This window comes from Phytophthora infestans, genomic scaffold (genome assembly GCF_000142945.1).
Source record: "Phytophthora infestans T30-4 supercont1.1 genomic scaffold, whole genome shotgun sequence".
NCBI lineage: Eukaryota > Oomycota > Peronosporomycetes > Peronosporales > Peronosporaceae > Phytophthora > Phytophthora infestans.
In genome coordinates, this window is record NW_003303758.1 from 5,561,166 (window position 1) to 5,584,268 (window position 23,103).

The window sequence follows — 23,103 nt, forward strand, 5'->3', positions numbered from 1 at the left end:
GTAAGAGTCCCTCGTTCCGGCATATTTGAGCACAGAGTTATTGTTGCGATGGATCGATGGCATACTAGCATATAATATTTGTCCGATATCGAAGAAACAATTAATTGGGCAATCAATACTAGCACCAAACGTATATCACTACCCGATCGTCTCGCGGATGGTGTTCAAAGCGATCCTACGTAACGGGAAAATGCTGTCAAGATGATTCTCTCCGTAAAGGTGGACGGGAGACTTCATTTGAAAACGTTCCCTATCATTCGCTTTTAACGTTGTCTAAGAACAATTCAGTGGACGACACCTGCGTGGAACACGAATTAGCTTTACTCCAGCGAAAACATACAAATGTTGCGTCGTCAACCCATTTTTTAGCCTCTTTATGGAACGAGAAATGCAGATCAGTGCCATCAATGCAGGAAATCCATTCCAGGAGACAACCAAGACTATATTGCTGCCATTACACGTCGACAACAACCACTGATGTGGGGCCGTGCTCGACTATGCTGCTTAACCTTTGCAAGCTGTTAGATCGAAATACTATGATGAATGCGAAGATCTTCTGAAGGGCTTATTTGAAGAAATCTGCACACTGATGCAATTCAAAAGAGTCACCGATTCACGCCAAACAGACGTCCCATGCTGTTGGGCTATTGTTCTCATGTTTTTCGGGTGGTAACAAGATGCCGCCAAAACCATCTCTAACACAGATGCGCTTTTTCAGACTTCGGTAACATTAGCGTAAAACAGACCATTAGTAGTGTGAGTTTACGTCAGTTGGGTCAATACTCAACACGACGAATGCACGGACCATTGCTAAAGCCTAGTCGGACATCGCGGCCTCATATTGATTGCATTCATATTTCTCCAACAAACAATAATTGCAATCTTGACAATCTAAATGCTAGATATTGCAATCTGTTGCGCTACATTACATTTTTCAGTACAAAAATAGTCTCGGTCGTTTCACCTCAAACAAAATGATACTTACGAACCTAAGTACGAATCGCGATTTAAGCACTCTTAACGAAAGCGGGGCGTCTCCTCTATCTCTTGAGCCCTTATACGCTACATAATGCTTAAAACCGAAGAAGTTGGGGTCGCTCAAAAATATTATCTCTATTTATGGGCCCTCATAATGACGATACATTTAGGAGTGCTGTGAGCTCAATATTTTTTTCAATTTTAAAAAATTTAAGTGTTTCTTAAAAGCCCTTGCTAAAAGCAATTGAATAAGGGTAGTTTTAGAATTTTTCCGATAGAAGTTTAGCACCAAATGTCACAGTTCCGATTAAGTACGAGCATCAATTGGCCAACTTTACGCTCGATTATCTCGATAACTCTAAATGGTTCGTCAGTTTCATTTTGTTTGACGTATTCCCGCGGCTCAGGTCATCTCTATTTAAACAAAAAACTATTATTAATAGAATGTGTTTTTTTTTAATTCATACAAAGAGAGTTTCTTCTGTTAAACTAGGATTCAATAAAGTTTTAAATATTATTACACCCTATATTTGTCACTACCGGTATGTACACTGGCCTCCAGATTTTGCTTCTTGTTTAAACCACTCGTCTTTACAATCAGCTCCCGAGACGGTGGACGACTATTTAGCTCGCATGATTATTCGAGTGTTTTGCACATAGAATCCAGAGCTTCCCCGTGTGAAGCACGGCATTAGTTTCATAAACAGGAAAACAATCCTGGTATCGATAAAACACGCTCAATTATTCTCCCTTGAGCTTGCCCATGGAGTAAAACGAAACGGAGACGGTCACGCAACATCGCCAATACTACTGTAGGAATAGGGGGTGTCGTATTCATGACAAAAGTTCAGGCTGACAAAAAAAAAGTAAGACTTACTTTTAGAATACTTACCCGCAAGACGTTGGACGTAGACTTTCTGTACCCACTGTACAGTAGTGCACATTCACCCTTTTCATGCACAGAGAGAGATTCGTATTAATAGGGGGAGTCGAACATTGCAAAAAACGTGCTCAAAATTCCCTTCGGATTACGCTCACATTTTTGACAACAATTCAAAGTAAGCCGTGGCTTACATTCAAAATGAGCTTAAATAATCCTCTCTTCCACCGACCGAGACCGGCATGGAAATGGAGGAAGGCGCGTGTATGGCTGCGTCGCTCTGCACCCGTCTCCGGCCAGAAGTCGGTTGCCCCAAGGCGCGTCGTGCAGCACACATGTTGGAGATAGATGCCGCACAGAAGGCTGCACCCATAGCACGGTGACAGTGTAGCCAGTGGCGGCGCCACAGCAGTTCTGTGCGAGTCATCACTTTAGAAAATGCAAATTGTCTCTTCTTAAGTGCGAAATTGAGCCTCAATGTTCGACTCCCCAATTACTGTTTGTGCTCAGTAATTGTGCACTCCTCCGCTTACAAATTGGACACTTCTCTGCTTATTTCTTGGATCATTTCTTAATGTTCGACTCCCCCTAAATACATGTAGTAGGTCTCCAACAGTACAATCTTTCTGGCAACAGTTTAGGGCCGTTTTCCTGAAGATAATGAAACTAAGCAGCGATCACTTATTCAAACTTGTTAGCTTTTTTCAACGTAGGTTCTAAGATTATCTTAGCTAGCCCAGGGGGTCGCAGTTGGTAAACGGCATCGTGGACTTCATGACATCGGTGCGGCGAGTGCTACTAGCTGTTACCAATAAAGAGGAATGCGAAGCATTTCGCCTTCTATTACAGCCTCAAGGATCCTTATCCGAACAAGTCCTGGACCTCGAACTTCTGAGTTCTGAGCCTCCAGCTTTGCCATGTGATGCAAACGATGAAGGTCGAAATAGTTCGCAGTCGCTACTGGAGGATCTGCTGCTTCATTTCACAATTCAAAACTTTAGAGCAGCAGCCGGGTCAGTGGGCGATAAACTGGTTCTAGGCATCGACCCGCAGACGTTGGAGCATTGGGAACAGATAAACGTTCAACAATCTGCAAAACTTAGAAATTTTGTCGAAACTCTGCATGGGTAGGACGTCGAACTAGTTTACCTTGTGTCTACGAAAGTCTGACCGTGATATTGTTGTTTTTGTCAACACAGGTTACTACTGAAGAGTGAGTGGAACGCCGCCAGCATCTCCACGCTCAGTCGTGTTGTCAAACGACTGCAAGATCCTCAAACTCGTCAGCGATTTCTATCGTTCGCCTTTCAAATACTCCGACTATCGTTGCAGCCCAAAACTTCCGAGACGGAGACCAAGGTTTTCGACGAAGCTGTTCGTCTGCTATTACTTGGAGTTACAGACTTATGGTCGGCAATCCGAAAAGACTGCGCTAAGATGGCAGCCTTAATTGCATACGAGTTCTCGTCACTGAGTCACATTGAGCAGTTTATGGACAGTTTGCTGTGCGTCGCTATCGGCTCCCGCAGTGTCAGTACCGACAAATCTCAAGTGACTGCGTGGACTGAACGGGAAGGCGCTTTACTAGCACTCTCTGCTCTTTTACGCTCCATCGAAATGGACTCGACTAGCCAACCCCTTGCAGTTAATGCAGACGTCAGAACGTCTCAGGTTAAAGACGACATCAAAGGCATGTTGGGTATTCGTCAACTGCCCGTGGTAAAGTATCGTTTGGGAGCCAATGGACGGCACACTTTTACTCAACTACCGCGTTGTCTAGTACAAACGTTAAAACCTGTGATGTATCAGTGTCTTCGCCACGATCAGCTCAGTGTTCGGCAGCTCTCGGCGCAGTGCTTGGTGGGGTATGCTTCTCTGTGTGAAGAACCGACACGACTTCTGATTTTCCAGGAAGTGATCAGCAAGTTGAATCGTATCAATCGGAACGAGAAGGTCTCGGAGAGCGACACTGCTGCAAATCCTGACGAAACGGATCTGCTGGATGCCTTTGAAGCTGAAGGTTTACTGGACGTGTTGGCTCGCATGGCCCCGTGTCTCCCTTCGACCTTTCTGCTCAAGCACTGGAAGTTCGTGTTTCCAACACTGGAGAAGTATGTTATGCACATCGCATCGAGTGTTCGTCAGAAGAGCAGCAGTGTTGTGCTGGCACTGGCAAAGCAAAGTCGAAGCGCAACGTCAGGTGACGAGGCCTCGTTGAAGCTGATGGTGCAGATGCTGCTTTCGTTATCCAAGCAGTTAACCGACGAAAGCGGGTTGTGTTGGCAGAGAAAAGAGGGGCGTTTATTGAGTATCGAGGTCCTCATCAACGTCCTGGGGGGAAGTCTGTTGACGTCCTGTAAGCTGTTGAGGTGGAAGCCAGAATCCACAAAATCACGCCAGCGTCAAGCAAGTTCCTTTACTGACTTGCAGACGTTCACGTGGGCACATGATCAAGCTCAGTCGTCCACATGGGTAGATTCAAACGAAGTGGACGGCGATCACTGTGAAAGCAAAGTGGAGAGCGAGTCACTTGTCCACGAGATCAGCGCCTGGGTCGAGAGAAACAATGGTCAGAATGGTTTTCCTGCTTCCGGCCATGACTTCTGGCGACAGGTCTCGCGTGGATTCATCGCACAGACAAAAGAAGCGTTCGAGTCGTCGCAATTTGAGCTTCGCCGCATCTCTCGCCAGGTTCTTTCTGGTCTCCTGCGACTTGTCGTATGGACAGATCAGCTCAACTTCTTCTCGTCGACTGAACTCGTTGCTGAGGAGGCGGAGAGATCGTGGAGTTGGACGTGCGTAAAGAGTATTGTCATGCATTTACGCTATCTAGAAGAGAGCGTGATCGCCTTGGGTGATAGCGTTGAAGTTGCTACGTCACTTAAGCTAACGACGGATTGGAAAACTGTGTGGCTTGGGCTTATGACGTTGGAAAGTGGTGCACAAAGTCAGCCAATCGACACGGAAGCAATGGCGGCTAAAGTGGAAGCGAAGGTAGTCGCATTTCTCAGCGTAGGGCCTGAGGTTGATCCACCTCGACAAGTACCTCGCCTCTTGGACGGAGCATTGCGCCTGATTCACGGACAACTCCCAAATTCTATGCAGATGATTGAGATTGAAGGTCCAACCGTGAGCATCGATACTTCTCTCGATCGCCAGTTTTGTATCTTCCTCGTGCCTCTTCTTCCAGCGGTTGTGAGTACACTGCGAGCGTTGGACGAACGGCACGAAAGGAGCAGTTCCAGCGCCAGTTACGGTACTCCTCCTCGAGAAGCTGACTTGTCCTGGAATTCTCGATGGCTCTGTCTGGAGCGGATCATTTTGACGTGGCTTTCGTGCGATGACATGTTCCGGTGGATCACACTCAGCAAGTCAGAAGCTCAATTTCAACTCTTGGAGAGTCTTAGTGTACTCCTTCACTTCTCGAAGGTCCGTTTATCACCGATAGAAGAGAGCGAAGAAGTCGATCGAATTGTGCAATGTCTCGAGGACACCTTTGCTCATTTCCGACTGCCAGACACGAGCTACTTCTTCTTGATGAACATTTATCTGCAGTTATGGATACGGTGTTTCAAAAACAGCAGCCATGGTACAGTCAAGGTGGTTGTTGCAGTAGCTCAACTCTACAGCCACCGTCAACCGAGTCTTACTGTATTGGACGCTAAGTCTAGTTCGACGGGTCTGAGTGCAAAATCGTGGGACGATTGGGATGGGGATGAAGTGCAGCAAGCATCTCCAGTCGAAGGTTCAAATACTGTAGACTATTTGTTTCAGGAGGTGTTAAATTCTCTCGATATTGACCAGCTAAACCTGCTTCGTGAGGCAGCGCGTCGTCTACCAGATATCGCGGATGCGCTTGGTATCGCGACCGAGCACATTACGCAAATGCAGCATCAGATTGGGGTCTAAGCTCACACTATTTACAAGCATATCGATAATGCACACGTACGTATATTTTCATTCAACCATTAAATCAAGCTTTCAAGTGCTACATCACTCTGTCGTAGCAGCCCTTTAGACTCCATATTCCAGAGCCAGAGCGCTAGAGTCCACAAAAAAACCACATCCACACGCAATTCACAAGGGCTAATAGCACCACTAATACGGATACCACGATTTCCCAGAAAATGTTATTCTGTGCTGTTCCCTGCGTCCTCTGCTCCACGCACAGGTCACACAAAGAATACACTGGTGCGTCTGTCACCTCCTGTTGATATTCTTCGGTCCTAGTTGACTCCATGCCATGTACTTCATGAATATTTGCCAAATATTCTCCAGATTCTCGTAACTCTTCGTCTCCACTGCTTTCATCCGAATTGTCCCTCTCTGTCTCGTAGCTACCTGAGTCCAGTCTCCTAATTTGCGGGCCGTCACTAGTGAAGTAGTCCATGATAAGCAGCTTCGACAGCGAGTCGCCGTCCTGAGCCAGCATTACTGTCGTTCCAAGAGCTTGATCCTCCGTGTCAAACTCGCTGTCTAGTATCGTCTCCCAGCTGCTCGAAGCCATTTTTTTACCGCTCTTGAAGTCGAATTCCATGCTTTATCTATCTAGTCGCCGGTCGAAAGCCGTCATCGAGAGTTCAAACGTCGCGCTCCTGCTTGACAGACTGGAATCTGCTTCAAGATACTTATTTTTCTCATCTTGAAGTGGAGAGCTCGTCACTTTAATTACGGACCACGCGTCCCGTTTTCGCAACTGGTGTAGATGGCAGCAGCTCAGCGCACGCTCCGCTTCGTCTGTGGATGTCGTAACGATGGTACCGAGTCCCCGACGCCTTATCAATGCGTAACGACTGATGTAGAGGCCACACGGAAGCGACAGCGTGTGGATGAGACGTCTATTGTCGAAGTGGGTCTAGTCGAGTTTATTCGCGATCTTGATGAGGCCAATGAAGACAACGACAAGTACTACGGACTGTTTGTATGGCCGTCAGCGCTGTTGCTATCTCGATTTGTTGCTCATGAAGAAAGCTGGCTCTGTCGCGATAAAGTTGTACTGGAATTGGGTTGTGGCACAGGACTTCCATCGATTCTTGCAATGTTATGTGGGGCTGCAAAGGTTTACCTTACAGATCGACCCGACGCAGATGACATTAAGTGCAACGCAGAAGCTAACATCACACTGAATGGGCTCGATGGTCGTGCAGCGTTCATCCCGCTACCCTGGGGAGATATGCACGTATCGGATGAGATCACTTCCATCTTCAGAACGGTACAAGTCGTCCTTGCCGCTGACTGTTTCTACCAATCCCAAGGTGCTTTAACTATTCTTTTTTAACCTAGAACAGTACAACACCTAACGCGTATTTGAACTTGCAGACTTCGAAAAGGTGATCGCGACTGTTGCCCTCATTTTTCGCTGCAGCTCCTCGCCTTCGTGCAAGTTTTACTTCACCTACCAATTGCGCAGTATCAACCGATCGATCGCTCCTTTACTTTCTCGCTGGGGTCTAACTGCCCGATCGATCTGTAAGGATGCGTATATTGACGACTCAAATGAGCTGGACGATAGCTTAGGTCAAGACTTTGACAGTATCTATCTCTACGAAGTGAAACTTCAAGGCTAATTGGGTGGCTCAGATTCGCCTTTTAACTTGTATCTGTCACAGTTCCCTAGCGATAACAGTATTTCCCAAGATTGGGAAATGTTCCTCCCACGATCTAGAGAGCGTATGCGTGGGGCTCTCGCAGTAGCCTCTTCAGCCTTTTCAATGGGAGATTTACCGTTGCTTTTCCCCAACGAACAGCAGATCCTCTTGACACGAGTGAGACCGTGGAGCTCTAGCATCCACTCGCTAGTACAGGATCGCCAAGTAAATGTAACAGGGGTTAAACTCACGGAACTCGAGAGTACAGTATCTTCTATCATCATGGCCACCACCAGTACGTCGCCACTTTCAGCTTCTAGAAAATGTCATGCCTCACATCGCTGCACCTCCCATTGGTCAAAAGAGCAATTTCTATCAAACCAATCACACGCTGTTGCGTATGTGGACATGAAGCTCACAACACAATTTAAATCTTCCAGCATGTTCGCTCGAGTCGCTCGCGTCGCCTCGCTCACTGCCGTACGCCGTACGCCCTCCATGGGGCTGCGTGCGTTGCAGACTCGCGAGAAGGGATCGTTGTCTACTTTTCTCAAGGTATGGCGAAAATTTGGAGTAAATTTGCTAGATTTTAGCATGATCACAAATGCTAATACTTTGCGATACTATTCCGCTGTCTCGCCTTTTGCAGCGCGAGATCGAGGAGGAGAAGGCCAACTGCTTCGAAGAGGAGGAGCTGGAGAACCTGCGTCTTAAGGTCGAGAAGGCTTTCACGCTGCAGGAGACTCCTGGCTGCATGGAGATCGTTCTTAAGGGCTCTGTGGGTGCCGAGTCGATCAAGATCAAGTTCAACGCTCAAGACACCGTCGAACTCGAGGAAGAGGAGGAATATGATGACGAGGACGAAGACGAGAGCAATGACACGGACGAGGACTACGACGAAGACGAGGAGGAGGAGGACGAGCTCCCCGGTATCCGCTTCACGGCCGACATCACGCGCGACGATAAGGGCATGCAGTTCGACTGCGTGGCCAGCAGCAACCTTACGGTGGAGCGCTTGCGCTATCTGGACGACTTTGCCAAGAACGCCGAGGACGAGACGCTGTACTTTGGCCCCAACTTCATCGACCTGGAGCTGGACGTGCAGGACCAATTCTACAGCTACCTGGCCGAGCGCAACATCGACGACGAGTTGGCGCAGTTTATCACGCAGTTCGCCGACTACAAGGAGCAGCGCGAGTACTTGGCCTTCCTGGAGGACACAGAGACGTTCATCAAGCACTAAAACACACACACACGTTCGAGAGTGTATTGTTGCATAAGTACAGGTGACCAAATCAACCGTTTAAAAGCCGCACTACGCTCCTATTTGGCAGTTAAGAGTCCTCTTCTGTACAGAGACTACTGCCTGTGTCTAACCTTGCATTCCAGACATGACATTCTGCATGAGCTGGGAGACCTTGGGGTTCGACATGTGACGCATAGCAGCGGACGGGCCCTCGCTGTCCACGTCACGGAAGAAATCCGCCAAGTCCGGGTCCGATCGCGCAGCCACGAGCTCAGGGCTGTTCATAAGGCCGCTCATGTCGGGCATCCCACTTGCTGCACCTCCAGCAGCTGCAGGAGCGTCTCCGCCAGCGCCACCAAGTCCACCCATGAGGTTGTTGAGCATGTCGGGGTTCTGCATCATGTTCTGCGCCATCTGCATCATCTGAGGGTTCTGCATCATGTTCTGAGCCATCTGCATCATCTGCGGGTTGTTCATGAGGCCGGCCAGGCCGCCGCCGCCGCCTCCGCCCAACATACTGGCCAGGTTCGACAGGTCCGGCATGCCGCCAGCCCCTCCGGCCGAAGCTGACGCTGCTGGCGTCGTCTGCATCTGACGACGCTTACGTTCTGCATCCGCCAGTCCGTCACGACACGCAGCATTCGTGCTATCCACTTCCAGTCCACGTCGGTAGGTGTCGATGGCGCCGTCAAAGTCCTGAAGTTGCACTTGTGCGCTGCCCATACGAGAATAGGCCTTGACGTACGACGGCTGGAGAGCGATCGAATGCTCGCAGTGGTCAATCACCTCCGTGTGCTTACCCAAGTACATCAACGCCGCAGCCAAGTTGGAGTGGTAAATGTGGGACGACGGGCCGTCAGACGACAGCTGCAGCGCCTCACGGTACAGTTTGGCTGCTCCTTCGTAGTCCTGACGACTCAACGCTGCGTTACCCTGAGCCTTCACTTCTTCAGCCTTAGCTTCCTTCTCTTCTTTATATAAATCCGGCTTGACGTCGCCGAATTTCTCCTTGAATTTGGCCAACGCCTTGTTCGTACGTGTAGCGTATTCGCCGGAGCCAGGTGCAGCGTCCTTGAAGAAGCCCTTGCTCTCCAGCTTGGCCAGCCACTTCTTCCACAGCTCCGGGTCTACAGCGGTACATCAATTATTAGCCAATCCGGTATTTTCTTCATTCAGATGCTTTAATAGTTGTGCCACGTACGCTTCTTCACGACTGGGTCTTCGTCTGCCATCGACTTGGTCTCGCCTGGCGCACCGGTCTCCAGATTCAGCGCTTTGAGTCCCGCAGCGAAGATTTCGTCGAACGAGGTGTCGCCGTTGACTGCCAGCTGTCGTTTCTGTTCTGCGTCGTGCACGTTCATGCCAAACGCTTCACTGGATTGTGATAGAAATGTAAGTTAGAAACGACTGAGTGATTGGAACGGAGTATTGCAGCTCATACTGCGAATTAGAGCGTGAAAATTACGTGAGGCTGGTGAGGGCCGCGTCGACTTGCTGGGAGTTCACACCATCGCGTGTCTTGAGCGCGTCCACCCACGTCAGTGCGTTGAACAGCGTTGCTTTACTTGAGCTGTCCATGATACGCGAAGTAAGTCAAATTCTCCCTTTTTCTCGAAGCCAAACCAAATGTTGTCTTCTGGTTGGTTAAAATAAGACAAATTGAGAGGTTAAGATTGGCTAATAGCGTTAGCGAATCAAATGCCGCCGTATTTGAAAGATCGGAGCAATTCAACAAGTATGGCTACATTCTACAGTAGATACGATGGAGGCAGTTAATGCGGAGGCGATTCTAGAGCGACGTCACGAGATTCGCACGAGTCTGAGAGCTGTGGAGAACTCGCTGAGAGAAGCTGGAGCAGTCACAGACGGATACAGCAGCGCGTACTGGTTAGAACCGCCCCATGCTCATGGGGATAGTCGTCCTTTGGTCTCGCTCTTCTGTCGACAGGTTGAGCACGTTTCCAAAGCGACTTTGGCTCGTCTTGCAGCCCATCGCTTTGATTTCGATCCCCCTGATCCAGTTCGGTATTATTGGAGACTGACGCCTCTAGGTGAAGCCAAATGTCGCCGGATGTGGAGTCTGTTTGATGATGACCGGGACGGACAGTGGACCTACGTAGAGTTTTGCGAGTATATGGCAGCGTTAAAATGCTCGACGAACTCGGTCGAGTTGAGAGCATTTGAGGACAGCGCAGAGACGTGGAGGATGTATATGAGTGATATGTGTGAGCTAAATGAGGAAAGAAAGCTCACGTTCGAAGGCTTTAAACGGTACCGAGAGCTGATTGAAGACGAGCAGCCACTGGAACGAGATTTGACAACTTTAAATATTTCGCTGGAATGGGAAGAGCTCGAGAGGGTGGAGATAATGAAGCAGCTCTTTGACGAGTATGTTGAGGGTGATCCGATGGGTACAGTGACAGCTAGAGCAGCACAATATCTACTGGCGGAGGTTGGGATTCCACTGACAAGTGAAGAGACGATAGAAATTGTAGAAAAAAGATACCAACATGCACGATGTCAACGCTTTATTCACCAGTTAAAGCGTACGTTGCGGCTGTTTGGATATCGGCAGAAGTCAGCATTGCAGTTTACGACCGAAGGCCTCTCTAACAAGACTGGACACAATGAGGAGCAACCTCGAATCTGCAAGGTCGGACTGCTGAGTCTCGTGTTCTCGTCGTGGTCTCCAGCTGTGAAGACCGTAAGTGGATTTCTGGGCTTTCTTTGCGTGGATAATCTAGCTGAGTTTTGAGGTACTGTGTAGTATTGGCGGCGATTCGTTTTGCAATGCAGGTTACAGTCTTTCAGTGCCTTGAGACGACTCAAGCGACGAGTTCACTGGGTTTTCACATGTGTGCGGAAAGTAGCAGCGACGGGGATGCTCTCAGCGAGCTGTTTGCAGTCGCGTACGCCTGGAAGCGACCGCGGCGACTACATGCTGAAAATGGAGATTGGACCCACGTTTGCTACAACTTCAAGTGTCCATATCACTTACAACTCGGATGCCGATTGTACGTATTTAGTGTAGGATATGGGACGTATTTTATAGCACTGAAGCTGACTAGATCGTGTGTTTTATAGCTGCGGCTACACTGCATGAGCTTAATTATCTCGAACGCGGTGCTGAGTGCTTCCTGTACATTGATGTAGCCTGTCGGAGCGGCATGAAAGGTTCGTTCAATAGCGCTGGGTGTGTATTATGTAATCTCAGTCTGTGTATTTTATCAGAAAGCGATTCTCATCTCCTGGTTGACCGGATAACCTGGTTCATTGGAGAATATTTCCGCGATCATATCGAGTCTCTGCCATGTTTTCATCGCTGGTTTGTCTCGATACCGACAAAGCAGCAGCTACGTTTGGGACCAACAAGCAGCAACGTTTCTGCGACACCCTCTGTGGTGATTCGACTGGTTATTCTGTTTACAGGCAAGATGGATCTGTACCACGTGATGCAGTCGCTCGGGTTGCCTTCGTCGATGCAGTTCGACCACCTTCTCCAGCGCTTTTCTCTACGCTTTCTATGCAGCCACTCCCTGGAGGATATTCTGGTGACGAAGAACCTGAATCTCGGAGCCCAATGGTCTTGTCGAGCTCAAATGGACGTGCGTTTGAACCGACAGGCTTGGGCTCAGATCTTCTCTCAAGTGGCGTATCATCTCGACGCCGAGCTGACTCACGAGCATGAAGATGCCGAGTACATAGCACAACTGAATGCCGAACGAGAAGAGAACAAAAAGAAATCGCCAGTGCCGAACCAGCGACGATCACCGGCGGGAACTCGCTCAGAAGAGGAAAATCTTCAGGATCCGGAGCTTGTGGAGAGTAAAACTGAAACTCGTCGGCTTTCACTGATCAAATCGTTTCGTCGCGTGGCTTCCACACTTCAACATTCAGCGCACGTGAGCGCATTGTGGTCGTTTACCAATCTGAGCTCTGCACTTCGAGAGAACCCGTGGTTTCGAAGTGTGCTGTCATCTGAGTGGTTTGAGCTGCTCAAGTTTGTGTTTAATACTCCCGGTGGACTAGCTCAGAAGTGGAGAGCTACAGGAGACTCCCTGCGTGCTGAGTTTGCGGATTCTAGCTATGCGAGGGCTGGAACTAGGACGGCACATGGACATCAGTCGACGTCACGAGCCGCTGAAACACCGAAACCTTTTGAGACGCCAACGACCAGCAATTTGCAGTATGAACAGAAGTCAGCAGCTCATCAAGGCTACGACCCGAATCCGCCAGCTTCAGAATCTACTGAAGAAAAGAGTGAGGAGCATTTGTTGCTGGAGTTTTACGACCTGTGCGCTCGACATCTCGAAGGAGTTCACATTGTGCACGCTGAGGCTGGTACGAGTGGAGTCACGTGCATTCTTGAAGGATGGAACATTTTCAGCTTGCTGCCAAGAATTTATCAGGGTCATCTAGCTAAAAGGGTGTCCTTAAAAGGGTGTCCTTGACGCGATCTGGTACGTTCTTTTCGCGGCAACCAAATTCCAGCCGATAAGGATATTTCCACACCACAGAGGATTGAACTACTATGTTTTGATTGTATACCGGAATTTCTTTTCTTACATCAAGCAGATCAGACTTCGGTCTCAACAGAACTATCACGCCATGAATCGTTGGTGCTGCCCTTGGAAGAAGCCAAACCAAAGGTCCAAATTTATCATCACCTCTGCCGGCCTATATACAATTACATTATGTAGTAGTAGTACTTCAAAGTAGTATGTACTACATAGTATAAATTGTACTACACAGCAATGAGCGAGAGAAGTCAGGCTGTAGGGGGTTAATCAACAGAACATCCGCTATGGTGTTGGTGCTGGCGGTGTACGTTTGGCTGAGAAGTTCGTCACTCTTCAGTCTTTCTTACGTCACTACGAGTAGAGCGAACAACACTATCAAATGGAATGGCGGATGGTCAGTGTAACTATGACAAAATGTGATGCTCACATAAGGAGGAGAGACCAAAACGGTCCTCACTCCTTTCACGAAGTAACGAATTAGCTATCTTCACTCCATCGCGCCCACACTGTACATACACCAATGTAATAGAAAAGGACGGCACGCAAACACAACATGCACGATGCTTGTCTTCCGCCCGCTGCAAAATTGATACTGACCGAGAGGGAGGAGTGTCGGCTGAGCTGACTGGCCAGCATTGGCCGAATGATTTTCGTGTTTGGTACACAATAAAACCTGTAAGATTGTATCAGGTCTGATTTCTGCCAATCAGTCGCTTTTTCGTTTTGACCAATCATATTGAACAATAAAGTACGTCTTGACATGGCGGAAGATCGACTTCATGTGCTGGACATTGGCGTGTCTGTAGAGGCTAGCGCACGCATAAAGCCTCCGATTCAAGACGGTGACAGCCAACTGATCTCTGTATGCCATAAGAATCACGTAATTGCGATCGCAAACGGCCGCTTCGTCGACTTGTACGGCATTTGCGCTAATAGCTTACATCCTTTCACGTTCCTGCACCAAATCTCCATGTCAGACCATGTAACTCGCCTCCGCAGCTCAATTATAAACAATGACGAGTCCTCAGGTCTGAGAAGTGCAGTGGCAACCTGCGTCTCATTCCCCGTTCCCGGCTTTCTGCTAGTTGGGGCTTTCGTGGAAGTTCCGGTATCCGAAAAATCGTCAACCGATAAAACTGCGACTCCGGTTTTACTACTTGGATTCAGATTGTATGCGCGATCTGTTACTCAATATACCAGTGCTATGGACGGCGAAAAGACTCGTGAACCTCCAGCCTCCGTTCAAGTTTACTTTAGCTTCGTGGAACCCGTTGTGGGGGCCGATGGAAGGTGTATCCGGAGTTTGCAAAGCTTTCGACATGACATGACACCAGATGCAGGGTCTGTACTGGTGCTATTCGAGGACTCTAAAGTGTTTGGAGTGCTTAGCTGGAAAGAGCGATTTAGTGATCGACAGGTGTGTCTGGCACAGATAAAGCAGCAAACGGGTAGCTTGGTTATTGCGCAGTGCAGCCAAGACGGTCGATACGCAGTACTTGGAGACGCTGGAGGACGATTATGTCTGATCGAGTTCAGAGACTTTTCACGTGCTGGTAGTGCAACGAACTTGAAAGCGCAGCAACTTGTGGGTAAGCGGCTGGAACTGAAGGCGTGCTCTCGCTCTGGAGTGATATCGCGTGATAATCCACTAGAACGCGTCCGCGTAGCTCATACGTTAGCATCCAGTGGGATGGACTGTGCGTATACAAGTCTCCGGTGGTGGATGTGCAGTATTCAAGACCAGCAAAAGCAATTTATCCTTGCTGGTAAACAAGATGGCTCGTTGAATGTACGTGGCTGCAAATTGCTATATCGAAAAAAAATGTGAAGAAATTACAAAAAGTTGCGCTTACCGGTAGATCCTAAAACTCATTCAAGGAAGTGAAGATTCGAGATGTGCCAATGAATTGAGACTAGTTCAGGTTTGACGAATTACATGGTTGCAACAAGACTGTGGCTTAATGTTATCCATGTTGTTTGACTCGGTCAGATGTATCCAGGCTTAGCGTCGGGCACGCACGATGCAGTTCGAAGCATCTCAGAGCCGATCAGAGTTGTTGCGAATAACGCGGTGGATGGAACTTGGTTTGAGCTCTCAGTAGTATCCGAAATGCGTTGGAGGACTTGGCGGATAAAGATTACAAAAGTCGACGGCGAATTGTCCAAAAGAAATCGCATGACTTGGCCGTCAGTGAGAGACTCGCTTGACTTTCCGTCCTTTCCAGTAAGTATTTCTAACCTCAGCTGCTCTAAACGATAAGATAATTACTCATATGTTGCTGGTACGTGCAGATCCAAATCCAGAGCGTGAGCAGCATCGTTCTGCTACCGAAATCTTCTGAGCTGTCGAAAGTTGTCGCCAAAGTTCTAGCGGATTCAGCGCCAGGTCACTCTCCGCGGTACCCGGTCTCAATGACTATAGCTGCCAACCGTCTACAAGTTGTTGGCCTGCTAACAAAGTCAGCAGTTGAGTCGGGTGAACCCTTCGCAAAGACGGAAAGGGAATTATACGAGCACGTTGAGAGTGAAGACGAGGTTCAAAAGAGTGAGCTACATGTAGAAGAGACCCAAGAAGAAGAGACCGTACTTGAAGAGAGACAGCATCATCCCTCGGAGCCTACGACGATTCAAGACAGGTACAAACTTCCTCCAATGGACTGGAAACCACGAACTTCTGCTGCTAGCGTGAAGGACGATTGGTCCTTAAGAGAAAATGTCCAGAAAGGTGTGTCGACCTCAAAGCTCAGTCGCGTAGATTATAATGAGCGCGTCACGTCTGTGATGCAACGCGTGGCGCAAGTGAGCGACGTCATGAAGTCGATGCGAACGTCTTTCCAACTCTTTTCGAGTGACGTCCAGCAGCACTTGAATCTCATTTCGGAACAGCTCGAAGAAATTAATCGCCGACGAGTCACAAGAGAAACGGTCCAATCTTCTTTACGCAGTGAACAATTAGCAGACGATGGAGAAAAGTTACCTACAAACGCAAGCTGAGATGGCTCGCTTTGGTCCTGGAACGAGTCGTGACAGTGATCATGGCTCCAACAACCAGACTGTGATCCCTCACGTAGCTGACAAGTACGACCCGGATCATCCCGACGCAGACTGGGGCGGCTACGTGCGTCGTTCGTACAAGAAGCGCTACTACACGAATCAATCTGGAGTGAAAGATGTACGATCCTACATGTCTGGCATTGCTTTGCTCTGTTGCTAATATCATGAGGTAGAGTCTAACTCACGACGAGGAAGGCGGCATCATGCCTCGTGACGCAGCCGAACGATTAACAATCTCCGGAAAGAAACTGTTCGAGCCTCAGCAGAATCCTTCAGACGAACAAGCGCCGGGAATTCCTTTCCAAAGTGCCGTATACCAGGTAACAGTTGTCAGATCTATACACTTACCAGAAGGGGAAACTGAGCCACGCCTTCGTCTGCAGGTTGGACCTGGTAGTAATGTTAGCGCCAACGACTGGAAAACGTAGGTGAAAAGCAGCTATCAAGACAAAGTTTATAGGCTGACGACGATGTGTTTCTGGAACTAGATCGTACGCCTCGCAGACATCGATGGAGGCGACTCCTAAAGAAACTTTTGTACTTGGAACGAGACAAAACGCGCAACACAAACGCCACGTGACGCCGATGGTACTCGCTACTTCGCTTTGAGCAAATTTCAGTCGCTAACACTTGTCTCGATTCAGTATGAGCGAGGGCAGCAAAGCTCTGCGCGCTCCCAGTCCCCTTCATCTCCTTGGAGCAGTAGACAAGGATCACCCTCGCTAAGTGGAAGTGGCAGCAGCGGGTCACTTTCTGGTCGTCGTATCGACTCGCGCCGGTCCTTACTCGCTGGTATCGGGAAGCTTGTAGCAGCTGAGGACCTCAACGACCTACACCCGTGCGTCTTATGAATAAAGAAGTATTTTACCTTGCATCTAACGCTTTGTGATACCTCCACAGACCGCCAGAACGTCATCTACCGGAGAGCTACACAAGCGCAGCATCCAAGACTCTCCTAGCAGAGAACTAGTGAGTTTATTATACGTACGGCTTGTCGGTAGGACGAAAACTAACAACTATCTTCGCAATTCTACCAGCCACGGGACTACGGTGGGGTACACTGGACATCGAAACAAGTTCTGACACGAACGATTAAGGAATAGTAGCATGTAAACATGACACCCGAAGAACAGTGAGTTTTTATTTATCATCGCGCACGACTACATGGAGTGCATGTCGATGCGTAGCAATCCGAAGCTAATCAGCGCGCCCAGGAGCGAGAATGCGCCTCCCACAAACACCGGCAAGGCGTATCCGAGCGACGTCTCCACTAGTGCAGCGCCAACCAAGAAGTTGACCAACTGACCCACACAATTGGCTGAGTTGACAGCGCCGACGTACATTCCAACTTGCGTCGAGGTGCCGAAGACATGCACAATGAGAGGCACAATGAGTGCGAAGATCGTGGCCTGTGTGATGGCAGTCAGCACGACGATCGTCACGTCCACTGCGACAACTTTGGTGAACGCCATGACCATCAGCAGCGACTGTGGAATACACGCGACAGTGATGACCCAGCGCGCGCCCAGACGATAGACCAGAAGCGGAAGCACCCACGAGTACAAGTATCCAAACACATTGAAGAGCAAGTCTGCGAGACCTCCAGCAATCTGCACGCCGTCGTTGTAGCGTTCTTGGTCCTCCGAGCACTCACTAGGGCCACAGACGTCCGCGTCCGTAGCGTTGCCCCCGAACACCTCGATACCGAAGAACTGGCCCTTGCTGCCATTGTAGGCCGTGAAGCCAAACTGGATACAGAAAAACACAAGACAGTAAACCGCCAGCGTGCGAGGGAGCGTCTTCAAGCCGTGGAAAATAGAGGAGAAGGCTTCTCCGATCCGCTTCATCGCGCTTGGAGCTTCTTCATCAGAGCCCAGTCCTACGTCTTTGGAGACTGGCACTTCCTCCTTGGCGAACACACACACAGCACCCACAGAAGCCAGCATGGTAACTGAGAGCATCCCGAGGAACCAACGCAGCGTCAAGTGAGCAGCACCGAAGATGTAGATGTAGCCTGCCACCCAAATGGAGCCGAGAGTCGAGCTGGCCTGTCCGATGCTGGCTCCTAGTGTCTGTCGGTCGCCTGCGAAGTCGCTGATGATGAGGAAGGCTGGCGTCTGCACCACATTCACCGTGATGTCCATCCACGTGTAGAACAGGATAGTGAGCCACGCAGTCCATGGACGATGGTCGCCCGAGTCGCCTAGTAGCTCCCCCAACTCGCGTGTGTATCCCATCAACACCCAGCACGCTGCACTCGTCACTGCTCCGTAGACCAAGAACGGGCGACGACGTCCCCACTTGCATAAGCTGCGATCACTCAGCACACCAATTGTCGGCGCGACGAGGATCCCGGAGAGCGGACCGATCAGCTGAGTGAGCTGCACCGCAAACCGTGGCAGCATTGTGCCGAGATACGGACCCAGAGCCGCCCATTGCGCCGACCAAGCCATGTTGGTGGCCATCCGAGGCAAGGAGAGCAGGACGAGCATCCCCACGGAACACCCGACAGTGTGTTCACTCTGACCAGAGTCGTCGAGATCGAGATGCGAGAACGTCGAGAGCCTTGGAGCTTGCTCAGGTAGACCCAATGCCGTCGATTGCAGGTGAGGTGGTGACTCGGCCGGGTTGTACGTTGGGGTGGTAACCTCAAGATGAACAGACATGGCGCCCAGAGTTCGTAGACTTGGCACGAAGGTCGCAAATTCACAAATGACAGCTCCAATGTCTTCAGGACTGACACCTCGACTGACATGTTCAAGTTCAACGAGCTAGTTACGATAGACTCACACGTACGCCTCAGTCTTGCGACGATCTAAGATGGCCAGTGTGTGGATAAAACAGCGCCAACATCCTCGTGATCGTCCAAATTATCAGATTCGTGTTCCATTATCTTGCTCCGTCCTAATGGTAGTCTTCTCCATTACCCTTTTCTTTCCAACGTCACAGTTTCTAACATTTAATGCGTGGTAAGGAATCCAACTTCTTCCGTCGATTCTGCACGCTGCTACGCGTAAAATCTAACGAGATGTCGAATTGAAATCACCCCCCCCCCCCATTGATTCTCCCTAATAGTTACGCGGTGGCGTTCGAGTTGCTGGAACGCTCGCGAGCGTCTTGCATCGCCAGTCGCATGCGCTCCTTCGTCTGCTCCTTCAAGGACCGGAAAAACGCGATATCATCCTGCACCTCGCCCAGAACCTCGTGGTTCATCCCGTGCATCTGAGCCTCTCGGTACGACTTGCGTAAATCCTGTAAAATGTCCAGCACCTCCTTTAAGTGATGCGTATCTCGATCTCGTTGCTCGGCCATCTTCTGCCACTCGTGCAGCTTCATCTTGGTCTTGCCCAGTCGAATGGACTCCATCAGCTGATCCGTGACGACCGTTCTACAACTGCCGCATAATTGTCCATCGGCCGACACGTTCTGAGTATAGGAATTGGCGATCCCGCTGAGGATTTCCAGGTCTGTCGTTGGGTTATTGGCCGACGAGGTCGTGGGCTTCCCCATGTTTGACGTTGGATACTGCATGGGCAGCACTGACACGATACTAGGCTGACCTCCTTCATAGAATCCTTGTAATTCTCCAGCGGAGGAAGTGTCTGTTTGGGTCTGCATGGTCATGGTGGGTAGTTTCCTCTTATTAGTCATATTGCTGATAATCTGGGCTTCGGTGTTGTTGTCCCCGCCGTTACTGACGCTCTGGTCCTCGATCTCTGTGTCACCTCGCGTGGGCATTTGATGCATATTATTACTGGGTGGGGGTGCTTGAACTGAGGGAATGGTGCCGTCGTTTCTTCGAAGTAAGTCAATGTATCCCCCTTTATTGTCATTTGCGTTCGGCCCTTTCTTGATGGGGCGAATACGGCGTCGGTAGCACTCAGCGCGTAACTCGTGGGCGCGGTGCCGCTCGTATGGCTCGTGCGGACGACGCGCATTCTGTTTTGCTACATCCGCGTCGTTCGAGAGCAGCGAGTCGATGTCTCCGCCGCTGCTGTGCACGTCACCAACCAGGGAGCCGTTGCCGCTTGAGTCCATTTGTTCTGTTTAATAATATATTTCTACAGTATAATATTTTAGAAGCTGTCAGTAAAATGGGTTTTGCACGCTAGTGACACGTGCGGAGTGAATGTAAGCTGTTGAAGCTGCACCTGCACTCTGTCTTGAAGTGAACGGACAGCAACGGCAACAAGACGTCTTGGCCCTGTAGCTTACTATAATATAAATGGTCGGTTCTAATGATGGATATCACCTAAAAGGATTAAATATCGTGGCTGCAGAGCTAAATGGAGCTCCTAACGCGTATCAAGTCTGCGAAGTATTTCTGTCACGGGTCACTGGAGCCACGCCACGCAGTTCTGCATCTCACACGAGCTGAGCGAAAGAAAAGAGGCGCGTGAGACGCGATGGACTCGATGGACTCACTGTCAGCTGCAGATCCGGCAGCGGAGGTTGCTCGACTGAAGAGTGAGGTGCATGCCAAGGACGAGGCACTGAATGCGCTCAAGGCCAAGACCAAGGCGTTCGTGGACAACATGCGCAGCCAGTTGGCCTACGAGACGCAGAAGGTCACGGCGCTCGAGGCGAAGCTGAAGGAGGCCACCGTCACTGCTGCAGCTTCACCGGCACCTGTAGACAGCGCGGAGAAGCAGCGTCTGACGGAGGAGATTGAGAAGCTCAAGAAGGAGACGACCGCGCGCGAGAACGATCTCAAGACACGCGCCAAGTCCTTCGCGGACGCGATAAGCTCGCAACTGGAAGCAGAAAGGGAGAAATGCCGCGACCTCGAGGCGCAGCTGCAGCTAAGGACTGAAGCTCTTGCAGCCGCGGAAGCTGCGAAGGCTGCGGCTGACCAAGCTAAAGAGATGGATTTCCTCTCTCAACCAGTGATGGCTACTGGCTCACACACGGATGACGAGTTTAACGCCGTGCAGTCTCAATTAAACTCTGCAAACTTCGATATGGCTGACCTGCGTGAACGTCTACGCAGCGTGGAAACTGAAGCCTCGCAGTCAGTTCAGCAAGCTTTAAGTCTCCGTCAGGAACTGGAGACGTTGCGTACCTCCTCGGAGCAGCAGCGCGGTCAGCTACAAGCAGAAGTTGAGGCGCTAAAGGCTCGTGAAAGCTCTCTTCAGACAGAACTCGATTCGCAACAGACTCAAGTGAAAGACAGCAGTCTGCTAGAAGCTGACACGACAAAGACCAGAGAACTGGAGTTCCAGTTGGAGCAACACAAGATTGAGAACCAGCATCTCCAGAAACAGCTATCAGACAAGGATTTCCAGCTAGAGCAGCTGGACAGCTACCGTCGGCGAGCGGATGACAGTGAAGCCAAGACCCTGCAGCATCAAGCCGAGATCTCTGCGCTTCAGAACCAACTACAGACCAAGAGCAACGAGTTGGCGTCGTATTCGTGCAGCAAATGCACCGAGCTGGGGGAGAAGCTTGCCGAGATCACGCAACTCTATGAGAAGGTGAATCTTGGCAGGTCTCGCAGCGACAGCTTGATCGCCGAGACACAATCTCAGCTCGGAGAGATGCAGACCATCAAGCAGCAGTACGTGGCATCCCAGGAACGTCTCGATGATATGATGAAGCAGAACCTCAAGCTCAACGAGAAGATCTCTGAAAAGGAGGTCGAAGTGACTACACTGAAGGCTGAGATGAAGAAGTGGAGCATGGAAATGGCCGAGCTCCAGGCGCAGCACAGTTCTCTCAAGTCTGACACCTCGGAACACCGTCAACGCTCCGAGTCGGTCCATGCAGAGTTCCAGAAGGCGGAGACGACGCTCAAGGACCTGCAGACCAAATGTGCGCAGCTTGAGAAGAAGAATCAAGAACTAACGACATCGATTGAGACTAGCAACAAGGAGAACACGGATAAGCGTCAGAAGGCGAAGGCTCTTGTACAGTCACTAGTCAGTGAGAAAACAGGCTTGCTCGAGTCTAGAAGCGCACTCCAGAAGGAAGTGGATCGACTGAGGATGGAGGTTAACCAGCGCAACGTCGACAACGACCAGCAAGTCAAGCAACTTCGAGAGGAGACGAACGACAAGGCTGCACAGAGCACAGCGACTATCCAAAGTCTCACGGACGAAGTGGCGCAATTGAAGCACGCTCTCACTACGGTGCAAGAGTCGGAGAAGGTTCAGCAACGAGCCAAGGAACTCGCAGCAGCGAAGCGCGAGATTGAGGACTCGAACAAGAAGCGACTGGCAGCGAAAGCCGAGACGCAGAAGCTGGCGGTGGAGCTCGAGAATGTTCACAAGTGTCTTGACCACATTACGACGCACGTCAACGCCAACTGCACCGAGAACGTCCAGCAGATTGCTCTGGTCCAAGGTCATGTCAAGGAAGCGCTCGAGGTTTTGGAGAAACGAGCTGGCGTAGGGGCTCAAAACAAGCAGAAAACACCGGAAGACGACACGGCGGAGATCGTCCGTAAGGCAGAGGCGCTTTCCGGTGTACGAAGCGGAAATGCACAGCAGAATCCGGGGGCGAAGCGACTGGAAGAGAACGTGTCGCGTGTCAGCGAGCAGGTGTGTAGTGCTCTCTTTTCTAACGTTAAACTCGAAAGCCTAACTGATAAGCGCTGTCTTCTCCTCAGATACGACAGCTAGTGGACATCACCGAGCGCTTGTGCGACATCGCAGTGGAGCAGAACGACGCGAACCTGAAGGATATTATCTTCACCAAGCTCACGCAGACCTTCACCCAGTGCTTCGCCGAGAAACTCCAGACAGTCTACAACAAGGCCGACGAGGCGGTGAGTCTGCTGGATGCTCACGGACCAACGTCGGAGAGCGGACACGCAGCTGTTAGGCCCGTCAGCTAAAC

At 50.1% G+C, this 23,103-nt stretch overlaps 10 protein-coding genes across 10 annotated transcripts; 7 read left to right on the plus strand and 3 right to left on the minus strand.

Annotated features, from left to right (window-relative positions):
* Positions 1 to 2,981: 2,981 nt before the first annotated feature.
* On the plus strand, positions 2,982 to 4,748 carry PITG_00928 (uncharacterized protein; the record flags this gene model as incomplete). The annotated part of the gene is made up of 5 exons (XM_002909422.1): positions 2,982 to 2,992; positions 3,073 to 4,186; positions 4,235 to 4,330; positions 4,418 to 4,664; positions 4,720 to 4,748. 5 exons carry the CDS (start codon positions 2,982 to 2,984, stop codon positions 4,746 to 4,748), a joined length of 1,497 nt encoding a protein of 498 aa, XP_002909468.1.
* A 1,815-nt stretch (positions 4,749 to 6,563) lies between these two features.
* PITG_00929 (uncharacterized protein) lies at positions 6,564 to 7,425 on the plus strand (the record flags this gene model as incomplete). The annotated part of the gene is made up of 2 exons (XM_002909423.1): positions 6,564 to 7,113; positions 7,178 to 7,425. 2 exons carry the CDS (start codon positions 6,564 to 6,566, stop codon positions 7,423 to 7,425), a joined length of 798 nt encoding a protein of 265 aa, XP_002909469.1.
* A 452-nt stretch (positions 7,426 to 7,877) lies between these two features.
* On the plus strand, positions 7,878 to 8,760 carry PITG_00930 (uncharacterized protein; the record flags this gene model as incomplete). Its single annotated transcript, XM_002909424.1, has 2 exons — positions 7,878 to 8,001; positions 8,096 to 8,760. 2 exons carry the CDS (start codon positions 7,888 to 7,890, stop codon positions 8,687 to 8,689), a joined length of 708 nt encoding a protein of 235 aa, XP_002909470.1.
* A 58-nt stretch (positions 8,761 to 8,818) lies between these two features.
* On the minus strand, positions 8,819 to 10,270 carry PITG_00931 (uncharacterized protein; the record flags this gene model as incomplete). The annotated part of the gene is made up of 3 exons (XM_002909425.1): positions 8,819 to 9,819; positions 9,894 to 10,066; positions 10,158 to 10,270. 3 exons carry the CDS (start codon positions 10,268 to 10,270, stop codon positions 8,819 to 8,821), a joined length of 1,287 nt encoding a protein of 428 aa, XP_002909471.1.
* A 184-nt stretch (positions 10,271 to 10,454) lies between these two features.
* On the plus strand, positions 10,455 to 12,547 carry PITG_00932 (uncharacterized protein; the record flags this gene model as incomplete). The annotated part of the gene is made up of 5 exons (XM_002909426.1): positions 10,455 to 11,396; positions 11,460 to 11,706; positions 11,777 to 11,866; positions 11,924 to 12,389; positions 12,487 to 12,547. 5 exons carry the CDS (start codon positions 10,455 to 10,457, stop codon positions 12,545 to 12,547), a joined length of 1,806 nt encoding a protein of 601 aa, XP_002909472.1.
* Positions 12,548 to 13,972: 1,425 nt separating this feature from the next.
* PITG_00933 (uncharacterized protein) lies at positions 13,973 to 15,040 on the plus strand (the record flags this gene model as incomplete). Its single annotated transcript, XM_002909427.1, has 4 exons — positions 13,973 to 14,184; positions 14,251 to 14,314; positions 14,432 to 14,732; positions 14,787 to 15,040. The coding sequence occupies 4 exons, from the start codon at positions 13,973 to 13,975 to the stop codon at positions 15,038 to 15,040; spliced, it is 831 nt and encodes a 276-aa protein (XP_002909473.1).
* Positions 15,041 to 16,023: 983 nt separating this feature from the next.
* On the plus strand, positions 16,024 to 17,236 carry PITG_00934 (uncharacterized protein; the record flags this gene model as incomplete). Its single annotated transcript, XM_002909428.1, has 7 exons — positions 16,024 to 16,122; positions 16,265 to 16,375; positions 16,512 to 16,586; positions 16,650 to 16,690; positions 16,755 to 16,854; positions 16,911 to 17,104; positions 17,167 to 17,236. 7 exons carry the CDS (start codon positions 16,024 to 16,026, stop codon positions 17,234 to 17,236), a joined length of 690 nt encoding a protein of 229 aa, XP_002909474.1.
* Positions 17,237 to 17,426: 190 nt separating this feature from the next.
* On the minus strand, positions 17,427 to 18,932 carry PITG_00935 (Glycoside-Pentoside-Hexuronide (GPH):Cation Symporter Family; the record flags this gene model as incomplete). The annotated part of the gene is made up of 1 exon (XM_002909429.1): positions 17,427 to 18,932. The coding sequence occupies one exon, from the start codon at positions 18,930 to 18,932 to the stop codon at positions 17,427 to 17,429; it is 1,506 nt and encodes a 501-aa protein (XP_002909475.1).
* A 409-nt stretch (positions 18,933 to 19,341) lies between these two features.
* PITG_00936 (uncharacterized protein) lies at positions 19,342 to 20,304 on the minus strand (the record flags this gene model as incomplete). Its single annotated transcript, XM_002909430.1, has 1 exon — positions 19,342 to 20,304. One exon carries the CDS (start codon positions 20,302 to 20,304, stop codon positions 19,342 to 19,344), a length of 963 nt encoding a protein of 320 aa, XP_002909476.1.
* A 328-nt stretch (positions 20,305 to 20,632) lies between these two features.
* PITG_00937 (sporangia induced hypothetical protein) lies at positions 20,633 to 23,101 on the plus strand (the record flags this gene model as incomplete). The annotated part of the gene is made up of 2 exons (XM_002909431.1): positions 20,633 to 22,805; positions 22,874 to 23,101. The coding sequence occupies 2 exons, from the start codon at positions 20,673 to 20,675 to the stop codon at positions 23,099 to 23,101; spliced, it is 2,361 nt and encodes a 786-aa protein (XP_002909477.1).
* Positions 23,102 to 23,103: the final 2 nt, after the last annotated feature.